Source organism: Primulina eburnea, chromosome 3, assembly GCF_022965805.1.
Source record: "Primulina eburnea isolate SZY01 chromosome 3, ASM2296580v1, whole genome shotgun sequence".
In the NCBI taxonomy this organism is placed as follows: domain Eukaryota; kingdom Viridiplantae; phylum Streptophyta; class Magnoliopsida; order Lamiales; family Gesneriaceae; genus Primulina; species Primulina eburnea.
The window spans coordinates 12,093,497-12,105,748 of NC_133103.1; the positions used below are offsets into that span (position 1 = coordinate 12,093,497).

Here is a 12,252-nt window from a genome sequence, read left to right on the forward strand (position 1 = left end):
TAACATATTCAATTTGAAATTATTTTTAATATTTATATCAATAAATAAATGTACTTATTTAAAAGTTAAATCGTTTAATCCTTACATGTATATATATGTGGGTTTATATGCATGTTCGTAAATTTTTTAAAATACATTAATTGATTAACATGTAATCTTATTTTTAAATTGATAATATGAATGTAAAAATAATATTATTTATTATTGTATTAATATAATTTTGTATAAAAATATCATAGCTTACATATTAATTAAAAATACGAAAATGAATTTAAAAAATCATTGTTGTTACGAAACTATTCAATTATTAAGAATTAAACAACATTTTTTTGATCATCTTTTATTATTATTGAATATTACATTAATTTGTATAAATCATAAATTAAAAATCCCAAAATCAATTCTATAATTCAAAATTTCCCCGTGTTATTAAAATAAAAAATTATTAAATGAACAATCAGCCAAAAAATAAAAAATTTGAAAAAGAAAGATGAAAATATATATAGAGATACACTTCGAAAATTTGAGAGAGTGATAGAAATAGATGAGAGGAGAGAATATATGAAGATATGTGATGTGAAGCGACAGAGAGAGTTAGAAGTTTTAAAAATCCATTCAAATCTTTGGGGTGAACCAAATACAATTTTTTACAATTTGTAGTTGTACCTTAGGCTTTAATGTTTGTATGTCAATGAATTTCATGGAGTTATTAAAAGTCCATGGAAAATTTGAATACATGTAGACTTTTATAGAGTTTATAAAAATCAATGTTGAATACCACTTGACTTTTTAAAACTCCATGAAAGTCTATTTTGAATACCACAAGACTTCTATAGAGTATGCAAAAGTCTTGATTGAATACCTCTAGATTTTTAAAATCTACAAAAGTCGTTAAAAGTCAATAAATTTCCCACGTTGAATACACCCCCTTAAGGTGCATTACTGAAATGGTTTGTGTTTATGGGATGCAATTGCCGTTTGCACATATATATATATATATATATACACACACACACGCAGGTATAATGCCAACGAGATCGCATAAAAGAGCAATATCAAGTACTACAAAACTTTATGGTAAAAGAAAAAAAAAAGTAGTACAAGATTTTCAAAATATGGGAGACAAAGTCATATTTTTCCAATCTATGTTATATGATAAAAAATATGCTTCAACAGAACGTATAACAGAGACGGGGAATTGAAGAGGGGAGACCGAGCAGACATTGAATGATTCATTCCCATTTCTTATTATCGTGGAATTCGTCATCAAGATGGATCGTCGCGTATCGGCGTTACACGGTCAACGAACTCATACCAATGCTAGGACTCGTAGCACGCAAATTCAGGAATGAAATAGGTTTACTGAAAATGCTTGGTACTTGGTCTGATTAATCACACTGATAGCTTCAATGGTTCGCTTGAAATTTTGACACCGCTTACCTTCCGATGTCCCCCATTATTCACCACTAGCTAGCAGGCTAGCCCAAGAGTTTTAACAAGATATTACAAAAAAACATATATACCGCAACCCCAAACCCCCATGCAATGCATACCTAACCTGAAATATCGAGGAATCCAGGAACAAAAATAAAAAAATAAAAAATAAAAAATTTCCATCTCGATATCAAATGTTAACCACGTACCATATGCACACGGGAAAAAATGTCAGGATATTTATCAAAAGATTAAACTTTCATTGACATGAGCAAAGTATCACGTTAGCTGAAGAAGACCCCTTATCTATATGTAATGGAAGCAATCTTACACGTGTTGTCCCTATCCCTTTGCTTTATACTTTACGAGGTAAGAAATAGGACTCCAGAAACAATCAGCCCGGTGGCATATATACAATCTAACCAACTTCATCCAAAATTTTCTGTAGCTTTAGACCAACTAAGATCACATGAATGGTGTCAATGACCCTGATAGCAGAGCCTCTAGAACCACAGTAAAAAATCAACATATAAACTAACACATTATCCACCCGTTTAATCTTCTGAAGCATGCAAGGAAATCTTCTCGAGCAGCACCGGCCAGTCTTCTCCAAGACTCCGGGGATTTGATTCCATTGCAACTCGGAAGTCTGACGTCGACAAAGTAAACAATCTGTTAGACTTCTGTACATGTGTCATTGAGCTCACCCCATTCTTAATTTGATGCTGAACTTTGTCCGGGAGCTTGTATTCGGATCTTGAGGCGGCTAAATCGAGGCAAGGTTTGAGTAATCTCTTCATAAATACATCCATCCCATTATTCAATACATTGACACAGTCTGTCGATATATTCAATCCTTCCATTCTCACCTTTTGTTCCAACCTCTTCCCTAAGGAACTAAAGTCCGGAAGCGCACCATTGTTATAGCAAGTGTCAATTTCAACAAAAGGCGCTGATCCGTGGCATAACACTTTTCTCGTTCCTTTAGTGTGAAGAGAAACTCCAAATGGAGCTCTAAGAGGGCTTTTTCTATTAACTACAGGACTTCCGAAATCCTGGTCCACCTCTTCACCGTCTTCCACGGATGTAACTTCGACAGGAGGCTTACTACCTAGAGATAAAAGCTCCGTAGCACTCTGATGTTCCTGGACCTTCGGTATTGAATCTTCACATGCCACATTATCGACCTTCCCATGAGGCCCAAGTAAGGTTGGTCTATCCTTGGGTTTACGATCTCGAAGAGTGGGAGTTCTCCCCTTTCTAGGAGACTGAGGAAACACATCTCGGCAAAGAGATTGAAGAATACTTCTTTGGTACCCATTCGGAACTTTCACATTCAATGAAATATTCTCCCCTTTCCCATGCTCAGGAGGAGGATTCTTGGCAGCATAAGCGTTGCTGATAATTGCTCGAATAAGTCCATTGTGAAGAGTGACATTTTCCCTCCCCAACAATCCAATACAGAGCTTATCAAACTCTGATTTATTAAGCTTGAGGCTCAGGTACCTACTCAAAAGATTAAAATACTTCTCAGATTTTTGCCGACCGAGTCTCCTTTCGACGTGAAGTTTTAGCTCAATAGTATCAATTCGAGAGTAATGCCGATCTCCTGGCATTTCAATTGGCTCCAAAACTCATATAACCATAAAAATGAAACACAATCAATCAAATCTATAAGATATTGAAAATTCAGACCAACCCATCATCTTGATTCAGAAACCCTAATTCTTCTCTGTTTCCATCAAGTGTCGACCTCAGTGAGAACGGTCAACAGTTCTTGTTGATTAACATTCGACTTTAATTCTGCAGAACGAACAAATCCTCACGCAAATCAAACTCCCAAAAACATTACATCATTTCAATTACGCACGAAAACCCGTCCAACACAATGACTGAACGAGCCAACCCGACTACATAATTCAGTGCCACACGCTGAAAAAAGACAGACAACCAAAAAAAGTCAAAATTTAATCAATCCCAGTTCGAAATTCCAATACCGAAGTAAAAACCATCTCCAGAAACCTCAATCTATGAAGAACAAAGAACCCATAAAAGCCAATGGAGCATTTCATTTAAAGATCAAAACAAAACTGACCAGATTCAATCGAAGCAGTCACTTGCGATTCTGAGGTAAGATTAACTCGCTCTTCTTCACAACCGTTCAGAATTTAAAACTGGAAAACATAGGGCGAGGGGCGCAGTGGTGATCGAGCTTCGAGGGTGGAATTAGAGAGAGAAAAGAGGATTAGGGCACGTAAGCGTTGGCCATGGAAGCTTCTTCTCTCAAGTCATACCATGGTCAAAGGCACGTGTCCTCATTATGAGATAGAACTCACTTCAGTTTCATACGCTGTTTTTTTTTTTTTAATAATCCGATTTAAATTGAAATTTAATGTTGAAATTAAATTTTATTGTACATTATATTAAATAATAACTGTTAAACTGATTAAATTATAAATAAAAATTAAGAAATAAATTTTTGTCAGTAAATAATGTGGAAAAATAAATTATAATTCATAGATTTTACTAATTCATGTATCTACATATCAAACTCAAACATCATAAATATACGATGATTTAAGATAAATTTGAATTAAAAATTCTCTATTTTAAGAGAAATAAATGGAACCAATTCAATAGAGTTCGAACTTAACATATGATCAATTGAACTTATTATAGAGTAAAACTATATTTTCGTGTAACATAATTAAAATATTTCAAATTTAAATATCCTTTATACATTAAAATGGATTTTAGAGCACGATCAGCAAATCATGTTGTACATAAATTGACACGAATTTTTTTTGCAAATGAGGAGTAATGTGTAGTTCGGAGATGCAATCCCTTTGTTTTTGTCAAAAGATGTAAAATACGATATGACACTGTATTAATGGAAATTTATTTTTATTTTTATTTTTTTTAAAAAAAGAACTTTAAAGTATGTTGTTGAATAGTGCTCGTGTAATTTGGTCATGTAATGAATTCATCTTTTGACAGGTTTGTGTGTGGGTGAAGGTTCTGTTTGACTTCCAAATTATTATGGGTTTTTGGATGGAAAAAGATAGAAGTATAATATATTCTAAAAAGAGAAAAAAAATATTTAAAAATGGAAATTTTGAGTGGGAGTAAAAGAAAGATTAAAACAAAAAATCCAAAAATGGAAAAAATAATAATTAAAAAGTATATATAAAAACTTAAAAAAAAAAAATTTCTGGCACATCATCCCTTACTGTAGAATCCATTCTCAATAATATGTCAGTTTGTAATAAAATTTGAATAAACCCAATGTAAAATTTTCGTAAAAAAATTATATAAACACGTGATACGAACCTGATGAAGTATTTCATTGAATACAAGTTTGGGATCACCATGCAAGGAAGGCTCTCTCTTCATTTGAAATTTTGAATCATTTCTCAATTTTATCAAACGATTAATGTGACAATCATCATCAGCTAGAACGTTTAGCTTGCATTTTTGGTCAAGTATAAACTGCATATACACTAATTAATCTATTACTGCAATGGAAAAATAAACCATAAAGTAAAGAGAACCCTACAACTTAAATCAACATGCCTCTTACCAATGCTAACACTTACCATTGGGCCAAGAAAAACGCCAAAGACACATACTTACGTTAACAAATCATTCCCATGCCTGATTTCCGAACTCAGAAGGATTCAAACATCCTAAATCAACAAGCTAAGGCATTGTCTTAAAATCTCGTTTTAAGACGAGGGATGTCTCCTGTTTCTTGAAGAGGTCGATCTTCTCTATTCGACAGTCGTGGATGCAATGCTCTCCGACGTATCCTAGCTACTGTTTTCGCTTTGTCTGTCTTTGTTCGCCTAGAGTCTCGAAAATATCCTTTTCACCTTCTTGGGAGCAAGTTTTTCTGCATCTGTACCGTTACTTGGCCCACTTTCGTTCCTGGTTCCTTTAGAGCCTTGAGTTCCTTTGTCATCTGGTCACCATCCCAATCCTCGTCTGTGTTGGTTGTTGCAGATCTACTAGAGCTCTCGTATGATTCGCCAGGGAGCAAAGTCCTACTAGAGCCTGGTAAATCAGGTGTGCTGCTTCCGCCAGATGCTGCTGCTGCGGCTCTGGTTTGGTCAAAGAAAAGAACCTGCACAACTACTCGAAGAGGAAGCCTCTCATTTTGCACAGCATGCGCACACGCGTCCGCTGATAGTTTCTTGCAGTCCATTAACCTGCAAATGTTCTTTTTCTCACTTTTGCTCAACCCCGGGTGTTCCTGTAACAAGACATATCGATTAGTCACCTAAATCAAACAGAAGGACCCGTCTCATAACTATAAAAAACAAAAGTTTATTGTTTAATTTCTAAAACTGCTAGATTCGACCTCCCCAAAATCTATTTAATTTTCCGTTCTCATCCCCTCGTCAAGTCTCACTCTCATCTGAATTCTTTTATTCACGCTAGCACGAAGGAGAATCGAGAAAAACACAGAGTACAAGAGGATTGTAGCCATAAACCTTCATGAATATGTCAATAGCCCGGTATATTCCATCATGGGTTGATCTTGGAAAGCTCGAAACAATTTCAAAAAGATTGACAAATCTAGACAATGACAATGACGAATCTTTCGCAGCTTCGGCCAGATAGCCATCAACTAATCTAGCCACCTTCATCTTTGATGCATCTGAGTTACATCCGGTAAATGTCTCTGGGTACCCGTGATCACTTGTGAAATGGCTCTGCGAGCTATGTTCTAGCATTAAAAACTTTTCAACTAGCTCGTGTACTACATTTATATCGTATGTGGTCCTCTCACCACTTGGTGAACAAACTAGAAAATCAGCCACAGATGCCTCTTCAAGTTGGCATGCAATTCTTTGCATCAGCTCGCATCTTCCAGTTTCTCCACAATTTAGCTCTAAAGACATGTGTAATAACTTGAGCAAAAAACCGCAAGAGATGGAGTTTTTTTCCAAGGGAAGCAACCATATAATGGTATCAACCAAGTACCGGCACTTCAAGGCATCACCACCTTGGATAACACCCTTATTGAAACCTGGCACCCTTCTTAAAATGTAATGTTTTAGTGATTCTCCGATCCCCTCTGCAGATATTCTTCCTTTAGCTTTAATAATAGTTATAACTCGCTTATACAAATCTATATGAAGCTCACAGAGGTCTTCCACCCACCAGTCTTTCGGCACAGTTTGCTGTTTTTTCACACCATTCCAATGGAGGGTGATTTCATTTTCGGACAGGAGCTTCTTACGATTAAAATCATATGAAAAGTCGACTTTTGAAGGGTTGGTCGAAGCTCTATTAGCTATCGAATCTAAGCAGTGGTTAACAATTTTCAATTCCTCGGACCATGGAAGAAGAGATTTAGTTGTCTGAAGTACGATGATCGAGTCTTTCCAGCTTCGGAAAATGCTGGAAGTAAGAAAAACATCGATCTTGTAAACAAGATTCCCTTTTTCAACGATCTCGAACATCTCTAGATACTCTGCCGCACAGCGTGCTGATACAACGTTATATGCATTTAGTGTTACAACCATGCCATAACAAAACTTAACACAAATTTCGAACGCAGCAGGTCCGCCTGGAATATCATGGACGTCAATTTCATCATTTGTTTCATCGCTTGTACTGGATACGAGCTTCTGAAGGTGAGAACTCTTGGAAAGAAGAGGAAACTGTACAACAGAGAAGTAAAGATTTGAGATAAATACCAGAAATGCGCAGCATCAAATGCTGCGTGGAGCATATTTTCTGTACAAAGAGATTAATTATACCTTGTGGAGATGGAACTTGAAATCTCCAACACTAACGACAATATCAGTAGCCAATTCTGTAGCCACATACCTGAAAAATAGGCTACTAAGGATCATATTCAGAACAAAATTGATATACTTGCTCTTCCCAAATCATACTTTGGCATTGAAGAAATGGCTCTGTACACAGAATTGATGAAAAACAACCAAAATCAAGCACAAGAAAATAATGAACTTCCTGTCCTCTCATAAGGCATTGTCAGCTTGAAATTCTAGGGCTCCCAAGTCCCAAGTTTCACAAGAAAAACAGCAAGAGGAGAAATGGTGACCAAATATCAAATGATTCATTTAAATCTCAACGCGAAACCTAACCATACCGAATAGTGAATTTACTTTTCATTAAAAAAGAAAGAAAATAAAAGAATAGGGAACATACTGAATATTGGGAAAATAAACCAAGTTCCACAGTAAAACTAAGATTACAAGAAATTTTGAGAAACCTGATATTGTCCCCATCTGTCTGAAACTGATCAGGCTTGGATCCAAGCTTCATAAACTTCATACTGGCAGGCTAATTTCCTTTCACCTTCAAGAATCTCAGCTCCCGATTCCCAACTTTTTTCAAGAACTTAAACCTCAAAACGAAGTTGAAAAACAAAAACAGGATAGCCCCAAACCAAAACAAAAGAGGGAATACCTAAACACAACCTTGGAATATTATCTCCGAAACTATATAATCTCTATTCTGAGGACGTGATAATCTCAAGTTAATTTTTTCTAAGTCAAGGCCAAGAAACCACAATACTCGGTAAGATTTTCCTTTCACCAATGGAGTAATGGACACCTGAAAAAGCCAACATAATCTCGGTATTAGTGGAAGACCAAAATCAAAATCGCAGATTATTTGGAATGTACTGAAACATGAAAACAAACCAGCACTAAAACCAACACATTTGTTCTCTGAAATTCCAGCGTTTAAAGAAACAAAATTTCCTAAACAATTAATAATACCTAAGAATAAATCACATGATCATCAAAGTTGCAAGAAACAAGAACAAACATAAACATCGTAATTAGATAAGAATCCATTCATTCAAGAAAGTAGAAACCTACGTAGAAAATGGAATAAACTCAGTAAGGTGACATCTTTATCATAGTTTCTATCAGGAAATACCATATTCTAACTAAAACCCGAAAACCCATATGCATTCAGGTACTAGAAACCCAACACCCACGAGAAGATATTGAAAGAAAAAGTAAAGAAACAAAAAAACTCTGACCACGTTTGGTGTACTCAACGGAACTGACCTCCATACAAAGATTCCATGCCCAATGAAGCAAAACAATGCTATACAATACGAGCAAAGGAAAAGGAAAACCCACTGTCAAAAAAACCAAAGGAGAAAAAACACATGCGCTGTGTCGAAACTATGCCGGCCACCACCGTAACACCATGTTCACAAAAGGCCAAGCTAAGAATGTTCCCACAGTTTATATATCACTTACGAATCAGCACCACCGCCCCCCAGGCTCGCTCCTTTTTTCTCCCCTCGCTTTCACTTTTAACATCTAGGATCAAAATACCCATTTTCCAAGGCACACAAATATGCACATATATATATATATATATATATATATATATATATATATATATATATATATATATATATATATATATATATATATATATATATACTAGATAAATACACGTGCGTTGCACGTTAAGAAATAGATATAATTTGTATATGATTATTTTATTTAAATATGTTCAATTTTTTTTTAAATTAGAATAACTTTTAATAGATAAATAATTAATTATTTGGTTACAAATGAAATCATAACATTTTTTACTCTTTGATTTGAAGACCTCTTGAAATCTTTTTGTGCATGTCGGTTTTTATCTTTTTATCTCTTTTTTTGTACTCAGCAATTGGCTCTTCATCTGGAATCTATATTTCATCTTCGTCTTCATGGATCTTCATATTTTTGTTGATGTTTATTTCATTTGATTTTTCTACCTTTGGGGGTACACTGCTTTGTTTAGTTGGCTTGATAATCTTCTGAGATCTCCATTTCTTGATATTGACATTTGTTGTTGGATAATTTTCATGTATCTCAATAGCTTCTGCCACAATTTTTAACACTTCATCACGTTTTTCTACTGAATTATCCAACTTGAACAAGAATGTGTGGAGCTTGGAGCTTGGTTGATTTAGCGAATCTTTATATGGGTTATTTAGTAAATTCTGCATTGAAAATTTTTATTGTTAGATGCATTATTTATGTAGATATAAATCATTATTTGTTCTATCTTATACCTGGTCATGAATTTGAATGAAATCTTCAATAGAACATCCAACAAAAGACGCTGCAACTTTTCCAAATATGTTATTCTTGCCATCTCATTCTCATCTTCAATTGTGATTGTTATTTTATACCTTTAACATAAAGAAGTAAAGTAATGAATACCTTTTTTTAGTGTGATTTAAAACTTGGGTTGTGTATTGGTAATTTGTTTTATACAAAAACGATTTGAATTCATTTTTATTTCTCTTTTTCTGTCCATTTGATGTACATAAGAGTAATTATTACACATAAAATTAATTTAAACTCATTTTGATTCTTTTGAAGTGTTTTCTTATTGTATCAAATAATTATTTGTGTTTGTCATGCATAGGGTTTACAATTTGGAAAATTGACATCCACGTCAATGCAATCCTCATTATGTTCACCATTTGCTTGGTATAGAGCTTTGCACGGTAAATCACAATTATAAGAAATAAATATTGCGTCGTGGGTAACAAATATAACTTTTGAAATAAAGATTAAGCAACATTCGAACTAAAAGATAAATCTTTCATTATCATTCATTTTTGTTAGGTTAAGTGTGCAATAGTGAGGGTAGTATTGGGATGAGTGACTCATGTGAAGTTTTCGTGAGTTAAACTACTGACATTATGTCGCTTATTTAAAATTTCATTAAAGATATAATTTTAAAAAAAAAAACTGTAAATTTCATTCCCAAAAATTTTATTTCATTTTTCTTCAATTATTATAAAATTCATTAATACCTGAAAACGAACAAAAGAAGACATGTATTTATTAATATTATTTAATGAAAATAAGGACATATGTAAATTCACACAATTTTATTAGACTTTTCAAATTTATTAGTCGTGTATTATTTAAGTTATTAATGGATGTTAATTTACTCAAGTTTAAAATAAAAATTGCATAAAAATTCCTACGAGGCTGTTTCAAGGAAACATGTCTCCTATCCTACCCTAATCATGAAAAATCATTGTTTTTCACTCTGAAAATTGACCGGTTGGCCCATCTGAATAATATATCCATGAGACCGGCTCACGTAAGACCAATAAAAAATTGGAGAACTATAAAAATTCATAAATAAAAAAAAAAAAAAGAGAAGTCAAACAAAAAGAATTATTTTTAAAATAAAGATATAATTTATTCTGTGAAAATATATTATAAATTTTATTATTCTTCTATTCATTTTAAATTATATTAAAGATATATTTTTTAAAACAAATAAAGTATAAATTCCATTTCATAAAATGGTAGCTAAATTTCATTTTGTTAAATTTTATTTAGAATTAATTGATAGTTGGGAAAAAAACAAACAATATAGTATGTATTTATTATTATTATTATTTTAAATTTTATTAAAGATATTATTTTCAAAAAAACATTATGTGTGAATTTCATTCCAAAAAATAAGACTTAATTTAAATTTCATTCTAAAAACTGGTGGCTAAATTTTATCATTCTTCAATTTATTTAGAATATATTAAATAATAGATGGGAAAAACAAATAAACAAAGAGAAGTATATTAAGAAGTATATTAATTATGATTATTATTATTATTATTATTCATATATGTTAATTTATTTAAGTTAAAAAAAATTGACACAGAAACTCCTATGAAGTTGTTTCACGAGTGAATTTTGTGAAACATGTCTCATATCTGACTTGAATCGTGAAAAATAAATTATTTTTCACTCCTGAAGCAACTGGGTCAGCCCCTCTCAAGACTATATAACAATGAAATTGTTTCACAAAAATCTACTAAAAATTGGAGAACTATAATATTTTGAATAACAGTGTAAACGTCATTTTTATTCGATTTATTTTAAAATTCTTTAATTAATAAAAAAAATAGAAATCAAACAAAAATGCAAATTTCATTATTCATTTATTTAATTTAAATTTCATTAAAGATATATATATATTTACAAAAAAATAAATATTAATATTATCGTTTCGAATTTCATTAAAGATATGTTTTTTTTAATGGAGTACAAATTTCATAACAAAAAATAAGACTAAAATTCATTTATCTTCAATTTATTTTAAATTCCATTAATTAATAGATGGGAAACATGGAAAACAAAAAATAAATAAAAAATGGAGTGCAAATTTCATCACAAAAAAAGAAGGCTAAATTTTATTTTTCTTCAATTCAGTTTAGATTTCATTAATTAATAGATGAAAAAAACAAAGCGATATGTATTAATGAATATTATTTAATGCAGATAAGGACATAGATGTAAATTCACAATTCAAACTCATATATTTATAGTAGTAATATTAATAATAATATATAGATAATAGATTGAATTTCATTATAGATATAAGTTTTCAAAAAAATGGATTGCAATTTTCATCACAAAAAATGAATGCTAAATTTTATTTTTCTTCAATTTAGTTTAGATTTGATTAATTAATTGATGAAAACATGCAGAAAAAATAAGGTCCTCGGGTTAGCGTGTGCACATCCAGCCTCGCCTACTCAGTCTTCGGCACCTTCGATCTCCTGATCAATATGCTCACATACATCAATCACATCTAATGAGTCTAAAAACTCAACACCTGTAACTTAATAACGAATACATATACATAACATATCTTTAATTTATTTTAAATTTCATTAATTAATAGATGAAAAACATGGAAAACAAAAAAAATTAAAAATGGAGTGGGTAAATTCACAAAAAAAATAAACATGTATTAATGATTGTTATTAAATGAAAGTAAGGACATTTATGTCAA

The 12,252-nt window shown here is 32.2% G+C and overlaps 2 protein-coding genes across 2 annotated transcripts; both read right to left on the reverse strand.

Annotated features, from left to right (window-relative positions):
• Positions 1-1,173: 1,173 nt before the first annotated feature.
• On the reverse strand, positions 1,174-3,738 carry LOC140826461 (uncharacterized). Its single transcript, XM_073188769.1, has 2 exons — positions 3,530-3,738; positions 1,174-3,366 (listed from the first exon to the last, which is right to left on the reverse strand). Exon 2 carries the CDS (start codon positions 3,048-3,050, stop codon positions 1,989-1,991), a length of 1,062 nt encoding a protein of 353 aa, XP_073044870.1. The 5' UTR covers positions 3,051-3,366; positions 3,530-3,738; the 3' UTR covers positions 1,174-1,988.
• Positions 3,739-4,874: 1,136 nt separating this feature from the next.
• Positions 4,875-8,785, reverse strand: LOC140826462 (phototropic-responsive NPH3 family protein NPY4-like). Its single transcript, XM_073188770.1, has 5 exons — positions 8,490-8,785; positions 7,682-8,025; positions 7,203-7,272; positions 5,928-7,103; positions 4,875-5,686 (listed from the first exon to the last, which is right to left on the reverse strand). Exons 2-5 carry the CDS (start codon positions 7,741-7,743, stop codon positions 5,303-5,305), a joined length of 1,692 nt encoding a protein of 563 aa, XP_073044871.1. The 5' UTR covers positions 7,744-8,025; positions 8,490-8,785; the 3' UTR covers positions 4,875-5,302.
• Between the last annotated feature and the right edge of the window lie 3,467 nt (positions 8,786-12,252).